Raw genomic sequence first — 24,513 nt, 5'->3', positions numbered from 1 at the left:
TGCTTGTCTGCTCATTACTTTGTTTTCTTCTACTGTTTAAGCTTTTTTACTTATTTTTTGCACATCAGGCAAATCCTTTTTTGAAGAGGGGATTATAAGTTTCCTCATGACACTAACTACCCCAGCATCATATTTTGCAGAGATTATCATATTTATTTTCATAAGCCACTGGGAGCTAAGGAACCTGTTATCATCCTCCTTTTAGAGATGCAGCCTGGAGGCACAGAGATAACAAAAATCTTATTTTAGGTGCTTAAACTGAGAGAAATTTCAGAGAACCTGACTTCTCAGAGTGCAGAGTTATAAAACACACAAAGAATGACCACTTTGCACCAAGGGCTCAGCGTATCTATAAATTGGATCACTGTGTCAGTCTCCAGCAAATGAGGAACTGAAATTACCGGACAACTGTGAAATGTTAGGTTGAAAAATACTTAATTAATATAATGTTTGACTATATCATTGGCAAGAATAGAGTCCAGTTCTCCAATGCAGCATTCTTCTGCCTTAACTTCTTGATCTTGTCACTTTCTGTAACCTTCACAGACCCTCTGCAAAGGCTCAGGTGAGGAAGATGCATAGAGCTACGCTAGCGGGACACGGGGGCATTGGGTGCTCTGTACAGTAGATGGGCAGATTGTGGCTGTCAGTCTAGATAAAAAAATCATTAATCTTCAGTGTATGTATATTCTTCATGCACTGAATGTTGTTCTTCATGCTATAAATGACCGGTGATACCACTAAAGAGTCAAAATTCCAAGGACCAAACCTCAGGATAGCATCCATGCAGTGTTCTGATGGTGTGATCTCAAACGTCCTGCATTATTCCCACATGGCAATATAAATCAGGGCTACCCCAGCCAACAACCAGGATGGGTGTGACACTCAGCGGGAACCTGCAGCCCATGTCACTTTCATTATGAAAGTGACTGGCAATCACCAGAGAGCCATGGTCAGTTGAAGATGATTGTGGAATATCTGCACCTCTGTTTTTGAACAGACAGCTCAGAATTAGCATTAAAAATGCATTTAGTTTTCATCACTAATGCCATCGTTCTGGTTATGCATCACCCGTGGGTGAGGAGCAGGTCACCTTGCACTTGTAGTGGAAGGCTGGGGCAGCACAACCCTTCGCTGCATGCTTATGTTTCCCTACCCAGCAACTGTGGGCAGGGACAAGGGATGTTTTCCAATCCCATCCCATCCCCATCTCCATCCTCATCCCACCCAATCCCATCCCATCCTCATTCCATCCCATTCCATCCCAACCCATCCCATCCCATCATACTCCATCCCCACCCCAATCAATCCCATTCCATCCTCATCCTGACCCACCATCCCATCCTGACCCATCCCAACCCATCCTGTCCTGTCCCATCCCACCCCATCTCACTCCATCCCCACCCCACCCAATCCCATCCCAGTTCCATCCCATCCTATCCCTTCCCAACCCATCCCATCCCATCATACTCCATCCCCACCCCAACCAATCCCATTCCATCCTCATCCCGACCCACCATCCCATCCCGACCCATCCCGACCCATCCCAACCCATCCTGTCCTGTCCCATCCCACCCCATCTCACTCCATCCCCACCCCACCCAATGCCATCCCTGTCTCGTCCTATCCTATCCCTTCCCAACCCATCCCATCCCGTCTCATCCCGTCTCACTCCATCCCCACCCCACCCAATTCTAACCCATCCTCATCCCCGATCCATCCCATCCAGTGTAGTCCAGTCCAGTCCCACTCCATCCCCACCCCACCCAGTTCTAACCCATCCTCACCCCCATCTTGTCTCATCCCATCCCGTCTCGTCTCGTCTCGTCTCGTCTCGTCCCATCCCATCCCATCCCATCCCATCCCATCCCATCCCATCCCATCCCATCCCATCCCGTCCCGTCCCGTCCCGTCCCGTCCCGTCTTGTCCCGTCCCATCCCATCCCATCCCATCCCATCCCATCCCATCCCACCCCATCCCATCCCCACCCCATCCCCACCCCAACCCGTTCCGTCCCGTCCTGTCCTGTCCTTCTCCATCCCCATTTCACTGAATCCCACCCCATTCGATTCCCATGACCACTCCCATCCCTATCCCCGCCTTCACCGCGGCTGGCCCACCCAGCTGCCGGAGGCCCCGCCCTCGCCCCGCCCCGCCGGGTGTGGTGCCGCTCTAGTCTCCCGTCTCTGTTGCCGGCGCCGCTCTACCCCTCTCGTTAGCCTCACCTGCTCCCAGTGCCCGGTGCCGGGCGGAAGTGAGCGGCGCGGTCATGGCGGCTGTGGACATCCGAGGTAGGGCCGAGCCGGGCCGGGCCGTGCTGGGCCGTGCTCTGGCGCTTGGGGCTCCCGGGACGCCGCGCTGCTTGCTGGGCGGGCATCCCCTGCTCCGGCACCTCCGTGTCGAGCCGTGCGCCCTGCCCGGCGGCCGGGGCTGCTTTCCGGCCAGAAGGGGTGTGCTTCCTCCGCGGGCAGGGCTGGCGGGCCCTGGGGTGATTGGAGCTTGCTGTGCTATCGGCGTTCGCTCCCACGAGACTCCCAGTTACAGGATGGTGCGATGTGGCCAGAGGTGTGAGGATAACAGAGCTGCTGCCTTAGTGTTCTGTAGGGCAGCGGAGCTACTGAGTTGTTTGTCTTTGGAAGCTCTGCACAAGCGGTTTAGTAGCGTTGGGAATGTATCTGTATCCCGGTAAGGGGTTGGGATCAAAACCTGTCCAAAAAGCAGTTTTTGTCATGGACTGGGAGGGGATGTGTGTGAAAGCAAGCATCCCTTCTGCTACGCCGCTTCCTCTTCAGGTGGAATGAGAAGGTGACATGAGTGAACTGTCAAAAAAGAGTTTAGTTCTGGAGTGTGAAGGGAAGTGGGAAACACTTATGTGTGGGGACCTGGACAGGACCAAAGCAGTGAGTTAGGCTGGTGATTTTAACTGGGTTTTGGGTGGATGAGATGAGCCAGGGCAGGTGTTAGGAAAGTCAGAAAGAAGGCTGAAGTAACTGAGAACAAGAAAGGTTTGGGTAAGAATTCAGGGATATTAATGGGATGTTTTGAAGAAGCAGTGGTACTTGAATGAAGTATTAAAGAAAATTTATGCTGTAACAAAATACAGCTTAAATTACTGTGAAGAGTTAGAACTTTGTGGGTGAAAAAGGGGGTTGAGAGGGCATGGCAAAGGAAATTATTGTTCTCCGAAAGGGTGTCTGAATGGGATCATACTGAGAATCTCTGTTGTGGAGTCTCAGGGAACGGCCAAGAGCAGGTATGCAGGGAATCTTACGAGGGTTTAATTTCGATCATGTCATAGAAATTTCTCCTTTTTTTCTTCAAAATCTTACAGCCCTGTTTGCTTTTCTGACTGCCTTGTTTGAGATACAGCAAGGACAGTATTGTCACAAGCACTTTTGCATCTCTGATGCAGGAACACCATCCGTTCTTTCTTATACCCAAAATAAAGAGAAGTGCTCCCTTCTTGGTGGGAAGGAGTGTCAGGTTCAAGGGTGGTTTTGTTCTTCCTCCCCTTTTTTCTAAGAATAGTGTAAGAGAACAATCTTACTTGTTATAAAGGCAATTATATATACTGGCACTAAGTAACTATGGATAATTGAGCCTTTGAGCCCAGCTTTATATTCCTTTTTATAATACACTTAACAGTTTATATGCAGTATTATAGCAATAATAAAATAAAAACAATAAAGCCTGGCTGACATCCCTCTTGAGAAATGCAGTTATTGTGAAACACACAGGCAAGAAAAGTTTGTATTTGAAATGCAGTATGAACATCTATTGTGGCAAGAATGCAAGCACTTCAGGTTGTGGAGTTTGTTGGGAAGGAAAGCTTGTCTTATGGTCCTGAAAAGCATTTAGGATAATCAGCACTAACACAGTCTATGTACTTAATAGTGAATCTCAGTGCTGTGATTCTGAGATTTCCTTTTTTATAGTGAGGAGAGACAATAGTGTATGTGAAGTAACGTGAATGGCTCTAGATTCTTGTTCTGTGAAAGATGCTGGCAATTCTGAGGTTAACAAGGCAAAAATGATTTATGTGTGACTGTGCTGCATTTTCCTTTTGCTAGGCAGCTAGTGTTACTTTATTAACTGTTCCTCAGAGAAGCTACTAATAGTGTATGAGCTGGCATTTTTGGAACTGATCCACTCATCCTTGAGCATGCTGACTTGTCACAGAAGTAAAAAAAAATTCAGTGAAATGCTAAGTGGGAATTCTGGGTACATGTATAATGCCTGAACATATAATGTGTTCCTGCAAGAAGGGAATTTCAGTTCAGTCATTAATCACTTCTCACCAGATACGTTTTTAATTCTAAGCCTTTGTTTCCTGCTTTCTTGTGTCTTGGAAATTCTGTTTACTGCTGCAGCAATTGAAAATGGTTGAATTTCAGAGTGCTTTTCAAGGTGATTTGTGGATCTTCAATGTTAGTAGATTGTTGACCGTGGAACCCATTGCTGATGCTGGTTTCTTTGGTCTCTCCAGGAACATGATTTTGCTGCAGTATGATAGTAAAATCCAGGGATTTTAATTCACATGTCCCCAAACCTGTAGGAACTTAACCAGCATATAATGATTTAACCTTTATAGAATATGTTTCATTCAAAAAGCTTGCCTTTTTTATGCAGTTGTTTTTACTCTGTAATTAGATTTCTGTAATACCACTGAGTTATGGAATAAGCAATTTGCTGCAGGCAGTTTGGCAGATTAACTGTAGTCAGGAATAAATATCTTGTTCCAGATTACTGGAAAACATCTGCCCAAAGATAGCAACTTTGTCTGCTGTTTTGGGGTTTTTTTTTGTTTATTATAGACTTCACCCACATAAAAAAAATAGCATATTTGAAACATAACAGTATCAGCTGCTGTCATATCATAGTGATGTACGTTTTAATAACAACACCTTAGAAATGTTACCAATGCCACTATTTTGTTTCACTGAGTAGTTTGCTCATTTACTTTAGCAAAAGAAAACTCTCTGTTTAATTAATAGATCTCTGCAGTGTTTTACTTATTTTGCAGCATCCTTTTTTACAGCTTTGAAACTATTTTTTCTCAGAAATAAATTGTTCTAAATATGACCAGGATCAGGTTGGTCGCATTAGTGGGGTAGGCTCAACCTACACTCCCCCCCAGCTGGTTCTAATTCAGCTTAACAAATTCAACTTACTTACCAGAGACCTAGCTTTGGAAAGGAACCATGCTTTGGATTGTCTTCTGACTCAGCTAATGCCATGTTTCATAGAATAAACTGCATATAATATTACTGAGTAGATGTAGCATGATACTATTGTATGCAGTATCAGAGCTAAATGACTCCCACCAACACAGCGTGCACATATGTGCACACAGACCCTCCTCATGTTCTTGAGACATAAAGGTACACCAGCAACAAGTGGTGAAGGAAAGAAAGGTGCAGTAATTAAGAAAAGACTGTATTTCTGTTGTTTATCTACAGGAGATCTGCAGAAGGTTAAAGGATAGCAGTTATTATTTCAGCTCACTGAAACAACATTTTTGATTAGAACTGGTTTGTGTGAGACTGTGTTGCACCTCCTTCCGCTGCTGTAATCAATAACTGGTAGCAATTTACTCCTGGAGGTATTTGTAGTGCTTCTGGCTGCTTTGGTACTCAATGTATGTTTCTCTTCTCAGATAATCTTTTGGGAATTTCCTGGGTTGACAGCTCCTGGATTCCAATATTAAACAATGGGAGTGTGTTGGACTATTTCTCAGAGCGAAGTAACCCATTCTATGACCGAACATGTAACAATGAAGTTGTCAAGATGCAGCGGATGACATTGGAACATTTGAAGTAAGTTGTCATTTAGAACTGCTTCCTGTACAGCATTCTTTGTCCCTCCATCCAGAGACTTTGATGATTGAACGGAAGCATGCTGGGAGCCTCTTCCGTTCTGTGCTTTTTAGTCCTACCCCTTGCTAGGGAGCCCAGCTTTTTTTTGTATTTGGATGTCTTCTACTTCCGCATATGCCATTTGAAGGAGGTGTTAAGCAGGAAGCAATTTATGCGTGTTCTGAGATTCCAGTAAATTGCCTTTTAGATGTTTGAATTAGAAAAGCTGTCTTCTCTCATCCTTCCAGCTCAACAGAACCTGAGTAGCATTAATATAGTTAAAAATGTTTTTCTATGGTGAATAGGGTTTATGATAGGGGATACTTTGAATTCAGAAGTAGTTGTGTTTCTATATCCTGCTAGCTATGTGCCATACTTAATTTCCTTCAAAGAGCTAGCTTTTTAGTATAGATAACAAAAGTAGTGAGTGTTGTAAATAAACTGATCACAGATGGTTTTGTAATGAGATTACAGCATGTACAAGTTAACTTTCTTTGCAGTTCCCCATCTGCTACACTGAGCACAAGTGAGATGTTTGAGAACTATTTAAAGGCTCCACAGTATGATAGGGAGTGTGCAAACTGAGCTAAAAGTTTGTTGGTAAAGGCATTTGTGCTCAGATGTGGTTGTAGAAGGGTTTTCATGTCAGGCACACATGTTCACATCATATGCCGGTCCTTTGTTTTTAAATGACATGTCTGTGATGACAGATTGTTATCTTTCTTGCTATTTATTTGTTTGCTAACATGTTCTACTTAGATATTTTGTTAAGTTGTACTGACTCTTCGTATTTGCAGCTAGGTTTTGATAGCTACCTCAGAAAATTCTATGCCTTTATTTACTGCACATTATATAGAATTGCTTCTAGAGCATCAGAACTTCATCCCTTTACCGTCAGGCCCTTTGGTAGCTCTTCACATTCTACAGATTTTGCTTTGAGGAAGGTAGTTATTCTGGTTGCTTCTTTTTCAGCCAGATGGTTGGAGTGGAGTACATTCTTCTTCATGCTCAAGAACCCATTCTCTTCATTATCCGAAAGCAGCAAAGGCAGTCTCCTACACAAGGTAAGGTCTCAATTCTGGTCACCACTGAGAAGGCTGGTCAGTTAGTCACTTTTGTCTGTTCCTTATTGGTGTTTAACCACTGCTGTCTCTATCTTAAATCTGAATAAAAGGGTATGAGGATTTCTGGTGGAGATACTTTGTCTAGCAGAGTGACCTCTAGTGCGCTTATAGCAGGGATTGCCACCTGGTGGTGAAATATGAAGAGTGCAATGAGAAATTGCTGCCCTGTGGTATGTTTTGCCATGGAAAATGGATAATAGCATCACACCATAGCGTATTTATCTGTTAGGCTGTGCAAAAGCTTTCATTTTAATTATTTGAATATAAAGCTAACTATATCTTTGTGTGGGGCTGATGAGCTTAGTTCAGTTTTAGCTAATCATCTGCAGAGGCTAGTATGTGATTTATGATTCTTCAAAACACAGTATTATTAGGTTGGGAGAGGGATCTTTCATGCTTCTGTGTGTGTCGTATCACTTTCTTATTCTGCACTATTTCCACCTTTAACTGTGGGTTTGTTACACTGCTAATTAGGTTCTTGCAGTAAAAGAGGGTTTTTTTTTCCCCCCTTTATCAGTCTGTGGCTAAGGTACAAATAAAGCACCTTGAAGGAAAAGGTTATGAATAGAAAATCTGGTCATGAATATTGTGATTTCTGCTGTTAAAACTGAAATTCAGCAACAAATACCCTGTCTTCAGCCACAGCTTTTAAATTGATCCTCTCTGTTCTTTTTTTTTATTTTTTCCTCCCCACAGTTATTCCACTGGCCGACTACTATATTATTGCTGGAGTGATTTATCAGGCACCTGACTTAGGGTCTGTTATTAATTCCAGAGTTGTAAGTGTTTCGTGCATTTGATGGATACTGGTTTGTATCTGCTTTTACTTCTGGGTGTTCCTCAGGCTGTTTAAATCCTTCCTTTGCTGTTTTGAGGAAAGATCTTGTGTAGTACACAGTAACATAAAACAACCCCACCAGTGAATATGGTGTACATCCCACCTGGAAATGAAAGATCTTGCAAGCATGCAGTATGGTCCAGAAATTAGGATATGCTGTTTAAGGATGAAGGATCAGAATTAACTGAAGCTACACAATTAGCACACCAGCATAAAGTTTGAATAATCAAAAGAAAAATTACATCACAAGTGCATGTGAAATAGTAATTAAATACACAGTGAAGCTTGCTTTGGAATGTCACTGTTAAGGGAATGTAATATTTCTCTTTAAGTGAGGCTTATGTTTTTAAGTTGATGTGGTATTTCTGTTTAAATTGGGCACTTATGTTTTGATTTTTTATTTTTTCTGTTCTAGTAGGCAACTGCTTTTGTAAGTTTTTCTTCTTGTCAGTTTAGAAAAGCACTTCAGAAAATGTCATGTAAGAGCCTATTGAAGAGATTACATTCTTGGTCCAAAAGTCCCAAGTTCCCTTCCCAGAACAAAAATAAATACAGAATATTAATTTTAAAATCGGTTCTTTCAAAATTTTATACGGTATTTTTTCCTTAAACTCTGAACACTGCCTTATGTTCTTGTTCTGAAAGCTCACTGCAGTGCATGGAATTCAGTCTGCTTTTGAAGAAGCCATGTCCTACTGTCGCTATCACCCATCCAAGGGCTACTGGTGGCATTTCAAAGACCAAGAAGAACGAGGTATGAATCCTAGTTGTTCCTGTGTACTTTGGTGGGGAAAGGTAATGCAGAAAACCTTGAGGCAATGCAAAGTGATGGTGTAGAGATAAGGTCAAGTGTCTGTCTGACTAAGTTAGTGCTCCCAGTCAGGAATCTTGCTCTTCTGTGCTGGTGGGAATGAACATCGAGACATGGGTGGGAGATGAAAATTGTGAGCTGTATGTCAACAGAGTGGGGAAATCTTCAACCCACTGGAGACCAAATTACATCTTCAGAAGCCAGATCAGTTTATTAGGAAGTAAGGACTGTCCTTAATGTGTCTTCCACAAAAAAAACCCAAACTGATGTCAAGGGGAATACATAGGTGAATTTTAGAGGAGGGATGAATACCAGCTTGTCATACAACAAAGTGGACAGAACTTCTAATACAGCTTTCTCCTGCATTTCTGTGACTTGTAGAGAAAGCTAAACCAAAAGCCAAGAAGAAAGAAGAACCAAGTTCTATTTTCCAAAGGCAACGGGTAGATGCTTTGCTTTTAGACCTAAGACAAAAGTTTCCACCCAAATTTGTTCAGGTATGGTGCTTGCAAGCCATAGTATTTCTGTAACTTAGAATGTAAGGCAGTCAGAAGCACTTGAACAGCTGAAACTGAATGGGAATTCTGTGTGCTTTCTGCAATGGTAGCATGAGTTACATAATAAATTTGAAATGGAAGGCTCTGACCTTCCCTTTCAAATGGTGTAGGATTCCCCTTTGTAATTGCAGGAGTCATTTAAGACCTTGGCAAAACTGTGAGGGTGAATTTTCTTATACAAATTCCTTACCTAATCACAGAGGGTCCGTTCTTGTCAGGTATCGGGTTTTGCTACTGCTTCCAGTTTTGTTGCTTTATGAGCTAAATCGAGCAACCACAGCTATTTTGTTTTAGCTACTCTATTGTTTTTGAGGGTTATTAATTAGTGTGGAAATTCTTGGCATTCTGGGAAGTTGTAATTACCTCTGATCATCTCTAGTAGCCATTTGTTCCACCAGGTCTTCTGCTTGGGAGGAACAGAAATGATGTTTACAGCAACTCACAAAATGGTTCACTCGTCAGATGTGGGAAAGACTGGCTGTGTAATTTTTGCTTTAGTGCTTTTCAGTTGTCAGAGCAGAAACTGGATGTTATAAAATGTTAACTGGATTTTGTTTAAAGTGTATTTAGTGATTAATTCTACCATCAACTGTTATGTATAGTAGGCAGGCTAAGAACTATTGCCCTGGTCCTGCTAATGTGTTATTTTTTTCTTCCTCCCACACAGCAAAAACTTGGAGAAAAGCCTATCCCAGGTAAAACTCTAATATTTTCACAAGACTTAAAAAATAGGCTCTATATAAAAATGTCTTCCAGTTGCCATTTAAGCTCCTTGCTGCTGCGAGCTGCTTAGGAATTCTGTCGTTCCTAAACTGAAAAATTTTCACTAAAAAAGAATATGTATTCTACTCTTGCCCTTTCTGTCTGTAAAACTGTATTGCCTGAAGGTCCAAATGCAGGAAATGGTCTTTGAAAGCAGAAGGAGGGAAAATGAGGGAACAGTTTAGTCAGTCCAGCATCTTAGTGATTTGTGAATGGTGCTGTAAGCTCAAGAAAGCATGTGAAGGCTTTGAGTTGATCATAAGCAACCTCAAAACAGGAAAACTGTGAACTGTATTTCTTCAGTCTGGTCTGCTTTTTTACCAGTATTGGTATGAGTTTAATCTTTGGTTATTCTTAAATCTTTGAAATTAATTTTGGCCCTTTGACATCAACTGTGTTTTCAAAGTACTCTGAGTCGTGTTTTAGTAATAAAAATTGGAGGTTTAACTTTCTTTTGCTGTTACTTCTTAAGTGGACCAAATCAAGAAGGAACCAGAACCAGCCCCTGAAGCTGTCAAGCAAGAGGAAAAAGAGACTGCAAAGAATACTCAGCAGAGTGCTGGTGCTAAAGGACCACCGGAAAAACGGATGAGACTCCAGTGAAGGTAGAAGTTGTTGCACATCTGGATTGGTACCGGAAAATGGGATATTCTTGCTCCCCTTTCTTTATATTTAAGCCCTTCCACTGAGACTAATGATTCAGCGCCTGAAGTCCCTGTAAATTCTTTTTCTATAGAACCTTGCCACTCAGATGTTAATGTCAGGTTGTGAGATGCCTCAAAGAAGGTGCTGTCAGTCTCTTCATCTGATTTTTGAATGTTGGCTGCTGAGAATGGTTTTTACATGGACATATTTTGCAGCTTCCTGAAATCTTCACAGGCTCTTGCATCCCTTGTGTCTTGGTTTCCTGTGTAAAAAAACTTTTATATATATTAAAAAAACAATTCTTGGCAAATAAAAATGCTGGTTGCTGGAATGCCTTTCTTAAGTGCTTACTTTGTTAGTAACAAATGTGCTGTATGTGCTAGCAGCTTTTTTTTGCTTGGATTTTGGAATATATTCTGTGCTATTCTGAGGGGAAAAACGTTCAACTAGAGGATTTAGGCTGCCTGCTATAAATTGCTGTGCCTTTAGCGTGCTTGGAATACAGATAAAAGATTTGATAACTGGAGGCTCAAATCCATGGAATTTGATGTCAGACTGCCCTCAGTCTCTAAATATTCCTGGCTGCTCCTTTTACTTAATAGCTAAGCTGGTCTTTTATTGTAAAAGCTAGTAGGCTGTGAGGGATATTTATGATGACATAAAACAGGCTAAAATGTCTTCCTGTTGCTCATTCAGTGACATTGTTTATATTTCTTTTTCCAGTGTAACTCAAATACATGTTATGTCTGTTCCTCTGTACTTCTAGCACTTTCTTGCTGCATCTGCTCTGTGCATACTGCATCTGATCACCGTGATTAGTCATCTGCTTTTTAGACCTGAGGAGGTAGGGCAGTTGAAGAGAAACATCACTGACAGCTATACACTTTGCTGTATAGGATGGGCTTCTGGTCTGATCCCATTTGAGTTAAAGTGCCAACATCTGAGCTATTGAGAGGATAGAAAATGATTTCAATGCATGAAACAATGCATTTGAATACGATAAGCCTCTTCTGGGGAATGACCTTTTCCTGAGAGAATGATACAGTGATAAAGTCATAAAGGATGTTACCAATGGTCAGTTTCTTAGTAGGCGTCCTTCAGTGCTGAATGTTTGCCATATGAGGGGATGAGAGATTGAAATATCTTGTTACTTGCTAACAAGACAGCCCAAATAATTTTATCAGCTAAGTGAGCTTTGTTATTAACTGAAGTGACATGTCAGATATTACTGTTAAATTCCAACTAATTTACTGTCAAAAAGCTATTAAGCAGCTATCTTGTAGTCAGTAATGTTTTTTAAGTGTGTGAGATCCTAAGCCTCTCTGGTATTTATATACTGTCTCTTGGTTTGGAGCCTGAGTTATGAAGTCCAAAGTCCTCCAAAGGACCTTCAGTATTTGTAAATCTTACAGATAAAAGGGAAATAAGTAAGCAGTTCTTCTATTTGTCCTGTGTGTCACTTTCCTTTGCATAAAGGAGATTTGGTTTTGGTTGCACAGGAGAGCTATCTCTACCTTTTGCTCTTACGTAATAACAATTCAGACTTCAAAAGGGCTTTTCTTGGCTTTAATCACAGGGTAGCAGGAGCTAAAAATTACCTAGAACTCTAACAGAAATCTTCTCCTGAGAGCCTGAAAGTGCATATAAATGTGTATACACGTGACCAAGTAAGTATACAGGTGTATATATACACATACAAGCAGAAGTCCAGCCAAACTGTAGGAAGAGCAGCAGTCTGGCTACCTCAATTCACTGTGTAAAGCTAATGGTGTCTCGTATACAGCAGAAATACCATTGTCTTCAAGTTTTCACTGAGTAAGGTCTGACCAGCCTGTGTGTTTTTCCTGCCTGTTCTTTCCTGCTCTCCCCACATACTTTAATAACCTCTTCCTAGCAAAGGAAGTTAGATGCTGTTTGGAGAGTCAGTACACATTGTTTGCCAGAGCAAAGTTAGAGAGTGTAGGCAATGGGAGGGACAAGGCAAAGGGGGAGACATTAGCTTTGTCTTGAGACATGGAGGTTCCCTGTGAGAAAAATGGTGAAGATTTATTACACAAATAGATTGTGTCTTCACTGAACCAACAGATGGCTTCTGAGCAAAAAGCCAGTGTGATACACTCCTTTCCATTTTTGGTATTTTTTTCAGTGTCAAAGCAAATGCTAAGTAGGCATTCAAGATTCAAGTCAGTTTGGGGTTGTTTTATTTTGTTTTCTTGGAGAGGAAGGTGAATTTTTTGGTGAAGAGTTGCTTTGGCCCTGTAATCATGCACAGAACAAATAAATACGTGACAAGTGTTCTTCTGTAGCCTAATGTGGATCATAGATGGATGGGTGATAGAAGAAGTTTTCCTGCTGGCATGGTTTATGATTTATAACTGATTACTCAACAGTAAGGCGGCTTCATTTCTTTCTGCCAGGACAGTGGATTTCAGCCTGCAGTTCACAAGGCTGCTGGGATTTTGTGTCCAGTTCCTAAAAACTTAAGGTGAGAAAAGTAAGCCTCTTGCTGGTAGGGTTCGATTCCATAGAAGCTTGCACCTTCACTGAAAGTTTTAGGGGGCTACAAGACTGAAAAACACTGATGCATCATGAGAATGCCAGTTACCCCTGCCAGACATTTCTGCAGTTGAAGTAGCTATGGATTGCTGCGATACCTTTTTGACTGTAAGGTGAGTCATTTTTCCCTGCTGCCATCTAATGGGAATCCTTCCCTCTCTCCCCTTTAATCTTTACCTTATCACAGTACAAAAGTGCAAGGCTCTGGTTATCTGAACACAACAGTCTATCTCTTTATGTAACCTCAGTGCTGAAGGGCTTGTTGAAGCACTCAATGCAGTGTCACAAACTTAGGCTGACACTTCCCCTCCAAGAATAACCTGACATGAGTTTGACAATGAAACCAGAGTACTCTCTAGTCCTAACTATATATAGTTATGTTCATATTAAAAGAGAAAGTAAGTAGCAGGCAACCTTGGGGGGAGGAGGGATAAGACATACCTCTAGCATGTTGGCAGAGTGATTTAGTAGGGCCTTTTCTATAACTTCAGGAATGAGCATACAGCAGAAGTATGCATTTAAAAATAGCATTCCAGACACTGCACACAAAGATTATGTAACAGCATTTTTCTATGATAGTTATATTTGCTTCAGAAGACATAATCTGATGTAGTTCACAGCTCTGGAATTAAAAACTGGTACTTGAAAAGTAGCAGACAGTTATTCAACAAGTAATTGTTTCTGTAGTTTTAAAATTAAAACCAGACAGTTATTCAACAAGTAATTGTTTCTGTAGTTTTAAAATTAAAACCAGTAACAAATCTAAGGCTTACACAGGTCATGAGTTTGTTCAATTTTAGGTAAAGCAGTAATAAATTTCAAATATACAATTATGAGTATCTAGGAAGTTACTAATAGAAGCAGGCATAATCCTGTTTTCATTCGTTTGATCTGAGGTACTGTATTACAAGGTGTCCACTACTCATGCTGGCCACGCTTGCAATGAATGAGCAAGGTACCAGTTCACAGCATCTGAAACCCTTTTGGTCAGCTGTTGGTAGCCTCCACATTTTCTGGTTAGGTCTGCCATGTGTCCAGCTCAAGGTCCCAGCCTGCTCACAACCCTGGGGCAGGAGGCAGCAGAGGGGGGGTTGTGAGCGCTCTGCCAGCTGCTTCTCTCAGTGCTTGGCCTTCTAAGAGGCAGTGCCTGTCTCAAGCAGCTTACAATGTTAAGTGCTACTGCCTGTACCAGGGTGATTGATGGTCAGCACCCAGAAGCTGGTGCCAAAAGGCAGGATCCCTGAGATGGAGATGGGGTGGTCCTGCACCTGAGAAGGGTAAGGGCTGGACTCATCCCAAACATGGTCTCAGTACTGAAAGTTGTGGAGAGTACCCAAAAGGTAACAGCTGTGGCTATGTTGAATCCCAGCACTATGTGCCTGAAAAACAGTATGCACAGCTGTACCGCACAGGAGATCCTGTCTTAGCGCAATCCAGATCACTGTCTTGTATCTGTGTCTTGATGGAGCTGCTCCCCAAAACATGGATGGCAGCTAAGTGGCAGACATACCAGTAAGCTCTCTTGCCAGTGCTCTGCGAACACTTAACTTTTAGAAAGGCTATGATATGGAAAAATGGCTGCTGCATCAGTGGTAGGCTTTATACTTTAATCCTTCATGCTGTTAGTTTGCCTCTACGTTACTGAGCACAGTGGAATTTAATTCCTCCCTGGTTTTACCTTTCTACTTGGTGTGCATGTGTATGGCAGCAGCAGTTATAGTAAGGTACATGCTAAGAAAATGTGCTAAGGAATTCTATGTCCTAGTAACCAGTTAGGAGACTAGTATTTCTGTACTTTTCCATTTCAGACATTAAGATTGTCCAAATGCACTTTTGAGCTTGAGAAAGAGCCTGTTCCTGATCTCCACTCACAGATTACCCTTTAATAAAAAAAGTGAGCAAAGCAAAAGCTAGCCTTTGAGCTATCAAAACAGGTTTTACTCTGTGGTCTAACATCTTTGACTGGGGGTGTGAAGCTGAGCTGGGGCTGCTCCTTGCTGTATCTGCTCAGAAAGGAGAAACATCCATTAATTTGAAATTTAAGATTACAAAAGCTGTGAACGTGCTTGTGGCAGGCTAACCAACTAATGGGTCTGAGCAGAGAGCACAAGATCACCGGTCTTCCTGCCCCGCAAGAACCTCTGTACATGCTCAAGGAGGAGGAGATGGATGTCCCAAGGTAATGAGATGGCACCCTGCTGCCTGGGGGTACGTTTGCACAGGGAGAAGGCAAAGATTTCCACGGGGAGGAGGCAAAGTGGGCTGTGCCGGTGCTGCTCCTCCCTGCCGAGGAGCAGTTGGAGGCCTCGGGGTGGGTCCCTGGGCGTGGTTCTAGGTTCCATACCCTCACAAAGCAGGGTGTGGGGCAGGGCCGGGCAGCAGTCATGGAGGCACTGCCGATACTGCTGAGGCTGCTGATGCTGCTGGGCCTGGTGGGGTGCCCTCCTGCTCCAGGGGACCTGCCCGGGGGCCTGCGTGTCACCTCCATGTGGAGGACGATGCCGCGGCAGTTGAGTGCTCGGGCTAACACCAACCCCCTGGCTGTCTCCTACTGGCTGGAGGTGGATGGGCAGCCGTGGGTGCTGCGCCTGCAGCCCAGGCGAGGGCTGATTTCCCACCCCTTCACCCTGGTCACCTACGGCAAGGATGGGACACGCTGGGAGGAGCACCCCTTCGTTCATGACACGTGCTTCTACCAGGGAGAGGTGCAGGGGAGACCTGGCTCCATGGTGGCGCTCAGCAACTGTGGCAGGGGTCTCCATGGCATGCTTTGGGTAGAGGATGCCACCTATGAGATTGAGCCCATCCCTGATGATCCGGCCTTCTGGCACATCCTCTACCGCATGGAGGCCAGCAACCCCGTGGGTCCCACCTGCGGGTTGACCCCGCAGGAGCTGCAGCACCAAGAGGCTTTGCTGCCCTGGCTCAAGGAGCCCCAGGCAGTGCAGGAGGAGGAAGAGGCGTTGGAGGGTTGGTGGACACACATCAGGTACGTGAAGATAGCAGTGGTCGTGGACAACGCACGGTTTGTGAGGTCGGGCAGGAACGAATCCGAGGTCTTGAGGCAAGTCCTAGAAGTCATCAACATTGGAGACTCTCTGTACAGACAGCTTTCTGTTCGGCTGTTTCTTGTGGGATTGGAGATCTGGACCAAAAGCAATCCTATAAACATTACTAACTCTATCAGTCATGTACTTTATGACTTTAACAAATGGCGAAGGTCAGACCTGTCTCCGCGGATGCGCCACGATGTTGCTCACTTGTTTGTATTTCAAGCCTTTGGAAAGAGCCTGGGATTGGCGTACCTAGGGTCCGTGTGTAATAACCAGTGGTCAGCAGCAGTTGATTCCTTCACTTACAGGAAATTGTCCTCATTTGTTATCACATTTGTCCACGAGCTGGGCCATAATCTTGGGATGAGCCATGATAAACCGGGCTGTAAATGCAGGCAAAAGAGATGTATTATGTATGAAACTGATGTTGACACGGATGCGTTCAGTGACTGCAGTTACAAAGACTACTTTGACTTTGTTGCGCATGGTTCCAACTGCATTCGTCAACCACCAGCGCCCGATACTTTCTACACCATGAAGCGTGAATACTGTGGGAATAAGATAGTAGAAAACGGAGAGCAGTGTGACTGTGGCTCAGAATCAACCTGCAGAAAGGATCCTTGTTGTCACCGAAATTGCACGTTTACTGCAAATTCAGTCTGTGCTTCTGGAAAATGCTGCAAGAGATGTCATTTCCTTCCAGCAGGAAAGGTCTGCAGAGCAAGTACTGGTGTCTGTGACCTGCCAGAGTATTGCAATGGGACTTCCCCTCAGTGCCCACAAGATTCGTACATCCAAGATGGAGCCCCTTGTGAAGATGGAGCTTACTGCTATCGAGGAAAATGTTCTACCCACCACAAACAGTGCCAGCATCTCTTTGGCAAACAAGCCAGAGCTGCTTCATTAGATTGCTTCAAAGCAGTGAATACTCAAGGTGACCGCTTTGGGAACTGTGGGATTCGTGACAGTGCCCATTTTACAAAATGCAGTATGGAGAATATCTTATGTGGTAGGATCCAGTGTGAAAACCTAAACGAATTGCCTTTCTTGTTGGACCACGTAACGCTAGTCCAAACCCCTATTGGACATAAAAAGTGTTGGGGTCTTGACTACCATGTAGGGATACCAGTAGATGATGTGGGAGCTGTGGAAGATGGCACGCCATGCGGTCGTGATATGCTTTGTATCAACAGGACGTGTACCAGTGTATCACTGCTGAACTACAACTGTAACATGACAAAGTGTCATGACAGAGGAGTGTGTAACAATCACAAGAACTGCCACTGCAGGTATGGCTGGGCTCCTCCGTATTGCAAATTGAAAGGATATGGAGGTAGCGTTGACAGTGGACCTCCTCCAGTCAGGGGGCTTCTTCGGAGAGCAAAAAGAGGAGTAATACTATTTAGTACTCTTTTTCACCTTATTACTGGAGTAACCCTTATTATAGTTTATCGACAGCAAATAGTGGCATGGCTTAGGAGGAAAAGAGCCCAATTCCACAGAGGATAGCAGTTATTTCAAATACAGTTGTTCCTAAAGGAAAACACCTGCTGGTGAGTTAAAATCCACCAAAAAAAGCACTTCTGAAGACCAACAAGCAGTAGCTTTGGATGTTCTTGGGGAAATCTCCCTTGAGCAGAGCCAGCTGCTAATTCATCAAAATAATTCAACACATTCTGAACAGTTTTAACCTCATGTGAGATCAGTAAATGCAGAATAAATGTTGACTTTGTTTCTTTTTTATAGTACTTGTATTTATTTGTATTACTGAGGTGAGTGGCTCGAGAGAGGGCGCCTTCAACACCGGAGCGGAATGAAGCTCAGCCTCCAGGAGCCTCAACTCAGGGCGGCAAGAGCCACCGAGGGAGCCCCAAGACCTCAACAGGGTCTGCCCAGGAGCCGGCAGCTCCGCTGACGAGGGCAGGGACTCGCAGGGGGCGGAGACAGGAGGAGCGGCACCAGCCCTGAGTGGGTAAAAACCTGCCCCAGGGAGCGCGGCGCCCAGGGCGGGCCGAGGCAGTTGTGCGGGGAGGAGAGCGGGATGGTGAGCACTCGCTTTATGACCAGGGCCCGGTCTGGGAGCTCTGCTCTGGCTGCCCTGCGGTGGCGAGCGGAGGCACCCAGACAGAGCCGATGAGAGGGGAGGCTGCAGCACAAAGCTCGGGGTGTAGAGAGTGCCTGCACTGCTCTGGTGAGGGAAAGGTGCACAGTGGGCAGGGCTGCGCTCTGTCCCTGGTGGAGGTCCTCCTTCAGCAGCACCTGAGCTGCGGGATGCTGTCTCAACAGGCTACAAGATGTCAGGGAAGCTGAGAGGAAGCAGGAATGCTTGCTCCAGGCCCAAACTGTGCAGAGGCCTCAAGCGTCCCCTGTAGCTCATGGAGGAATGAAGGAGGCCGTTAACCCGGGAAGCTGGGAAACAGTAACAAAGAAAAAACAACAAAAAAGGAGGAAGAGGACAATTAAAAGCAAGGGGCTTCCTCCTAAATCTGGTTTGCAGTTCTGCAGGGGGCTAACAAAGAAACACTTGCAACATGAACGACCAGCTGATGCACTGGTAAACAAGATCACTACTGGTGCTGCCAGGAAAAAGTGATGGGTCATAGATGTCCTTGGTTCAGCAGGAGCAGTCATTTTTTCTCCTTCTTGGTAGCTGGTGCAGTGCTGTGTTTTTGACTTTCAGCCTAGGAACAGCGCTGATACCACCGATGTTTTTAGTTACTGCTCAGTAATGTTTACTCTGACCAAGGACTTTCTGAGTCTCATGCTCTGCCAGGGAGGAGGGGAAGCAGGGAGGAAGCAGAGACAGGACACCTGACCCAAACTGACCAAAGGGGTATTCCATACCACAGCACATCATGCCCACTATATAAACTGGGGGCAGTTACCCAGATGGGCTAGATCACTGCTCAGGTCAGGCTGGGTATCAGTTGGCAGGTGATGAGTGGTTGTATTCTCTTCCCTTGTTATTTCCCTTATCACTATTATCATTGGTGGCAGCAGCAGTGGTTTGTGTTATACCTTAGTTACTGGGCTGTTCTTGTCTCAGCCTGTGGGAGTTACATTCTTTCAATTCTCCTCCCCATGCCTCCAGGAGCAGGGGGAGGAAGTGGGGGGAGCGAACAAATGGCTCTGTGGTTGTGGGTTGCCGGCTGGGCTTAAACCATGACAATAGTGGTAGGGGACTCTACTTTGAAAGCAACAGAGGTACCCATCTGTCAGCCTGACCCATTCTCAAGGGAGGTGTGTGGTCTATGAGTGACATGGATCAGGGATGTTGCAGAGAGGCTGTCTGGTCTAGTAAGTCCCACTGACTATTACCTTCTAGTGATCCATGTGGGTGCTAGTGATATAGACAGTAGTAGCCTGGAGACCATAAAGAAGGACTACAGAGCCCTGGGAGCTGTGGTTAGGGCCTCTGGAGCTCAGACTGTCTTTGTGTGAATTCTCCAGGATACAGAGGAGGCTTGGCCAGGTTAATGAATGGTTAGAACGGTGGTGCCATAGTCAGGGGTTTGGGTATCTAGAACATGGGACTCAAGAGCCCAGGTCTACTGGGGGCTGGTGGAGCTAGTCTAAGGGGAAGAGCTGTTTTGGTAGGCTTGCCAGACTGGTCAAGAAAGTTTTAAACTAGGTGTGTTGGGGGAGTGGGGCATCTTTCCATCCCAACACACCCAGTCAGCGCCAGCACCTCTAATAAATGCTCAGAGCAACGTAGAGATGTTCCAGCTGCTCCAGCCAATGAGCCGGCTTCATTTGGAGCTCGGCTCAGATGCCCCTATACAAACGCTCATAGCATGGGGGACAAACAAGAGGAATTAGAGATGTGTGCACGTGTGCGGAGGTATGATATAACAGGCATCACAGAAACATGGTGGGATGGCTCCTATGACTGGAGTGTTGGAATGGAAGGTTACAGGCTCTTTAGAAAAGACAGACCTATTGGACAGGGAGGGGGAGTTGCTATTTATGTTAGGGATAGGCTGGAGAGTATGGAACTCTGTCTGGGGACAGGTGAGCAGTCAACAGAGAGGTTGTGGGTCAGGGTTAAACGTTCCTCGGTTTTGTGGAAGACAACTTTTTCCTGCAAGTAGTAGAGGAGCCGACAAGGAGAGGTGTCATGCTTGACCTCGTGCTCACCAACAGGGAAGGGCTGGCTGGAAATGTGATGCTCCAGGGCAGCCTTGATTGCAGTGATTATGAGATGGTTGAGTTTGAGATCCTCAGGACAGTGAGAAGAGCATGCAGCAAGCTCACTGCCCTGGACTTCAAGAGAGCAGACTTTGGCCTCTTCAGGAACCTGCTTAGTAAGGTTCCATGGGATATAGCCCCAGAGGGCAGGGTGGCCCAAGACTGTTGGTTGATATTCAAGGATCACTTACTGCAAGCTCAGGAGTGTTGCATCCCAACTAGAAGGAAGTGCACCAGGAGGGCCAGGAGACCTCCTTGTATGGATAAGGAGCTGCTGAGGAAACTCTGAAGGAAAAAGAGGCTTATAAAAAGTGGAAGCAAGGACAGGCAGCCTGGGAAGAATACAGGGATGTTGTCTGTGAAGCTAGAGACCAGGTTGGGAAAGCTAAAGCCCAGTTAGAATTAAACTTGGCTAGGGATGTGAAAGATATCAGGAAAGGATTCTATCGGTACATTGCAAATAAAAGACAGATTAGGGACAATGTGGACCCTTTCTGGAAGCTGTCAGGAGAACTGGGTTCCCTGGATTTGGAGAAGGCTGAGGTTCTGAATGACTTCTTTGCCTCAGTCTTCACTGGCAAAGGCTCTGACCACACCACCCAGGTCTTGGAAGGCAGACGCAGGGACTGTGAGAATGAAGACCCTAGGTCCACTGTAGGAGAGGATCTGGTTCGAGGCTGTCTTATAAACCTGAAAGTGCACAAGTCCATGGGACCTGATGAAAAACATCTGTGGGTCCTGAAGGAGCTGGTAAATGAAGTTGCTAAGCCGCTGGCCATCATATTTGAAAAATCATGGCAGTCAGCTGAAGTTCCCGATGACTGGAAAAAGGGAAATATAACCCCCATTTTCAAGAAGAGGAAAATGGATGACCCAGGGAATTACAGACCAGTCAGTCTCACCTCTGTGCTTGGCAAAATCTTGGAGCAGATTCTCCTGGAAGGCATGCTAAGGCACATGAAAATCAACAAGGTGCTTGGGGACAGCCAGCATGGCTTCACTAAGGGGAAATCCTGCCTGACCATTTTGTTGGCCTTCTATGGTGGGGCTACGGAACTGATGGACAGGGGTAGAGCAGTTCGTGTCATCTGCCTGGATTTGTGCAAAGCATCTGACACTGTCCTGCATGATATCCTTGTCTCTAAATTGGAGAGAAATCAATTTGATAGGTGGACCACTTGGTGGATAAAGAACTGGCTAGACGGCCACACACAAAGAGTCAATGGCTCAATGTCCAGCTGGAGACCAGTAGTGAGTGGTGCCCCTCAGGGATCGGTGTTGGGTCCGGTCTTGTTCAACATCTTCGTCACTTACATGGACAGTGGGATTGAGTGCGCCCTCAGCAAGTTTGCCGATGACACCAAGCTGTGTGGTTCGGTTGATACGCTGGAGGGAAGGAATGTCATCTAGAGGGACCTCGACACACTTTTGAGGAGGGCTGGTGCCAACCTTATGAAGTTTAACCATGCCAAGTGCAAGGTCCTACATCTGGGTTGGAGCAATCCCAGGCACAGCTACAGGCTGGGCAGAGAAGAGATTCAGAGCAGCCCTGCAGAGAAGGACTTGGGGGTGCTGGTCGATGAGAAAATGAACATGAGCCGGCAGTGTGCGCTCGCAGCCCAGAAAGCCAACCATATCCTGGGCTGCATCAAAAGGAGCATGACCAATATGTTGAAGGAGGTGATCCTGCCCCTCTACTCTGCTCTTGTGAGACCTCACTTGGAGTATTTTGTGCAGTTCTGGTGTCCTCAACATAAAATGGACATGGAACTGTTGGAACAATTCCAGAGGAGGGCCACGAGGACAATCAGGGGACTGGAGCACCTCCCCTATGAAGACAGGCTAATAAAGTTGGGGCTGTTCAGCCTGGAGAAGAGAAGGCTGCGTTGGAGACCTCATAGCAGCCTTCCAGTATCCAAAGGGGGTTTATGAGGATTCTGGGGAGGGACTCTTCATTAGGGACTGTAGTGACAGGAAAAAGGGTAACAGGTTCAAACTTAAACGGGAGGTTTTATATGGGATATAAGGAAGAAGTTCTTTGCTGTGAGGGTAGAGGGGCATTGGAATGGGTTGCCCAAGGAGGTTGTGAATGCTCCATCCCTGGCAGTGTTCATGACCACGTTGAACAGAGTCTTGGGTGATATGGTTTAGTGTGAGGTGTCCCTGCCCATTGCAGGGGGGTTGGAACTAGATGACTTTAAGCTCCTTTCCAACCCTAACTATTCTATGATTCCAAGTTAATAAATGTAGGTGGTATGGCGTGCTGTTCTTTGCACCTTGAGCTCTTAAACTGAAGTAGTTAGAAAAACCATAGGTATAGCTTTTATAGAATCATAGAATAGTTAGGGTTGGAAAGCACCTTAAGATCCTCTAGCTCCAACCCCCCTGCCGTGTTTCATAGCAACAGTTTACAAATGTAAGCTTCTTAAAGAATGGTGTAAATACATTATTTGCTCCAATTTACTCCTTCATGTAATGTTTCTTTCAATGATGGGGGAGAGGTGTTTGTGAATGTCTTACTTCTGCCATTCATTAATAACCAAAGAGAAAAAATTGCTCTTGCACTCTCCATTTGTTTCACATGGGGGACATGCAAGCAACAAGAAACAGGTATTGTAGTGAGATGTAGGTGTCTCTGATATAAACCCTTCCAGCTGTGACATAAACCCTTCCAGCTGTGACATAAGCCTTTCTAGCTGTTTCCAGGCTCTTCATGAGAGGTAGATCATAAGGAACAGGGTTTTCATCTGGGGAGACATTAGGGAAGTATTATTCTGATCATGCCAATAAGCATTACATTTCCGAAACATCAGCTCTATGTCAAGAGTGTAGTGACACCAAACTTTGCATTTCACAAGAATAAATGGTCTTTTTTTATTTCTGGAAAATTTCCAGTGCTTTTGCTGCTGGGTTCTGAGAAATGCTGTGTATTTTATTGCCACAAAGAGGGGCTGTCTGTGAGGTTGCAGAAGTTAACTGGATTTCTACAATGTTTGGAACTATTCTGCAAGTCTCCCCCACCAAGAATTCCTCCAGCATTTGACGGATGCTTTATCTGTCTCACGGGATTTCTCTTGGTTTACTTTATGATTGCTGCTAGAACTTTTACTGAATGTGTCCTTGCAGCTCTACAGAGTGCCACAGAGAAGCATTGTATTTTCTTTTTTTTTTTTATATGAGATAAAATGTGGCTAACTTGTGAGAAAATATGAGGGATGTGGAAATACCATTCAATGGGTTTACTTTTTATTAATTGTAATAAATACATGCAATAAATACACTGCTGGTATTACAGCAGTGACTAGATCTTTCAACCAGATCAGCATAAAGAGGAGCCTGTAGTCTAGATTTATAGTGAAAACTTATTTTAAAGGACTGGTATTTCTGGATTAAGGGCTATAATGCACTTGTCTGCTACCAAAGGAATTACTTGTATTTGGGAAGCAAAGACCACATTTCTAGCAAGCATTCTATAAAGGCAGAATAAAGTACTCCAACACTTGCAATGTTTGGGAAGAAAGACATTAGTGACTCTAAAAATTATGATGGTAAACTCTTACTGGCTCTCAAGTATGACATTTATGATTTTAGAGTACACATTTTCCTTTATGGTTTTTCTTTTTCTTTTTTTTTTTTTTTCCCAAATGAAATGACCAATTTGTTGGCCTTCTATGATGGGGCTACAGAACTGATGGACAGGGGTAGAGCAGTTGATGTCATCTGCCTGGAGTTGCATAAAGCGTTCGACACTGTCCCACATGACATCCTTGTCTCTAAATTGGAGAGACATCAATTTGATGGATAGACCACTCAGTGGATAAAGAACTGGCTGGATGGCCACACACAAAGAGTTGTGGTCAATGGCTCAATGTCCAGCTGGAGACCGGTAACGAGTGGTGCCCCTCAGGGATCGGTGTTGGGATCGGTCTTGTTCAACATCTTTGTTGCTGACATGGACAGTGGGATTGAGTGCGCCCTCAGCAAGTCTGCTGATGACACCAAGCTGTGTGGTTCGGTTGATACACTGGAGGGAAGGAATGCCATCCAGAGGGAGCTTGACACGCTTGTGAGGTGGGCTGATGCCAACCTCATGAAGTTTAACCATGCCAAGTGCAAGGTCCTA

General features: G+C 44.6%; 2 protein-coding genes across 2 annotated transcripts; both read left to right on the top strand.

Moving 5' to 3' along the window:
• Window positions 1–2,167: 2,167 nt before the first annotated feature.
• MED6 (mediator complex subunit 6) lies at window positions 2,168–10,924 on the top strand. The gene is made up of 8 exons (XM_061347137.1): window positions 2,168–2,292; window positions 5,658–5,817; window positions 6,829–6,920; window positions 7,677–7,759; window positions 8,464–8,572; window positions 9,011–9,126; window positions 9,854–9,881; window positions 10,421–10,924. Exons 1-8 carry the CDS (start codon window positions 2,271–2,273, stop codon window positions 10,549–10,551), a joined length of 741 nt encoding a protein of 246 aa, XP_061203121.1. The 5' UTR covers window positions 2,168–2,270; the 3' UTR covers window positions 10,552–10,924.
• Window positions 10,925–15,533: 4,609 nt separating this feature from the next.
• Window positions 15,534–17,929, top strand: LOC133208902 (disintegrin and metalloproteinase domain-containing protein 20-like). The gene has a single exon (XM_061347144.1). It carries the CDS (start codon window positions 15,534–15,536, stop codon window positions 17,709–17,711), a length of 2,178 nt encoding a protein of 725 aa, XP_061203128.1. The 3' UTR covers window positions 17,712–17,929.
• The last annotated feature ends 6,584 nt before the right edge of the window (window positions 17,930–24,513 follow it).

Source organism: Neopsephotus bourkii, unplaced genomic scaffold (assembly GCF_033783945.1).
Source record: "Neopsephotus bourkii isolate Nb327-2 ecotype Australia unplaced genomic scaffold, CSIRO-AGI_Nbou_v1 NB_301, whole genome shotgun sequence".
Classification (NCBI taxonomy): Eukaryota; Metazoa; Chordata; class Aves; order Psittaciformes; family Psittacidae; genus Neopsephotus; species Neopsephotus bourkii.
The sequence above is the reverse complement of the archived record's forward strand: the minus strand, read 5'-3'. Positions and strand labels throughout refer to the sequence as shown.

What these genes read in the sequence shown, in the direction of transcription:
- MED6 (XM_061347137.1), top strand. Translation starts at nt 2,271, where the DNA reads ATGGCGGCTGTGGACATCCGAG. An exon ending in ATGACATTGGAACATTTGAA is followed by an intron (nt 5,818 to 6,828) that starts GTAAGTTGTCAT and finishes CTTCTTTTTCAG; the next exon opens with CCAGATGGTTGGAGTGGAGT. An exon ending in CTGTTATTAATTCCAGAGTT is followed by an intron (nt 7,760 to 8,463) that starts GTAAGTGTTTCG and finishes TTGTTCTGAAAG; the next exon opens with CTCACTGCAGTGCATGGAAT.
- LOC133208902 (XM_061347144.1), top strand. Translation starts at nt 15,534, where the DNA reads ATGGAGGCACTGCCGATACTGCTGAGGCTGCTGATGCTGCTGGGCCTG.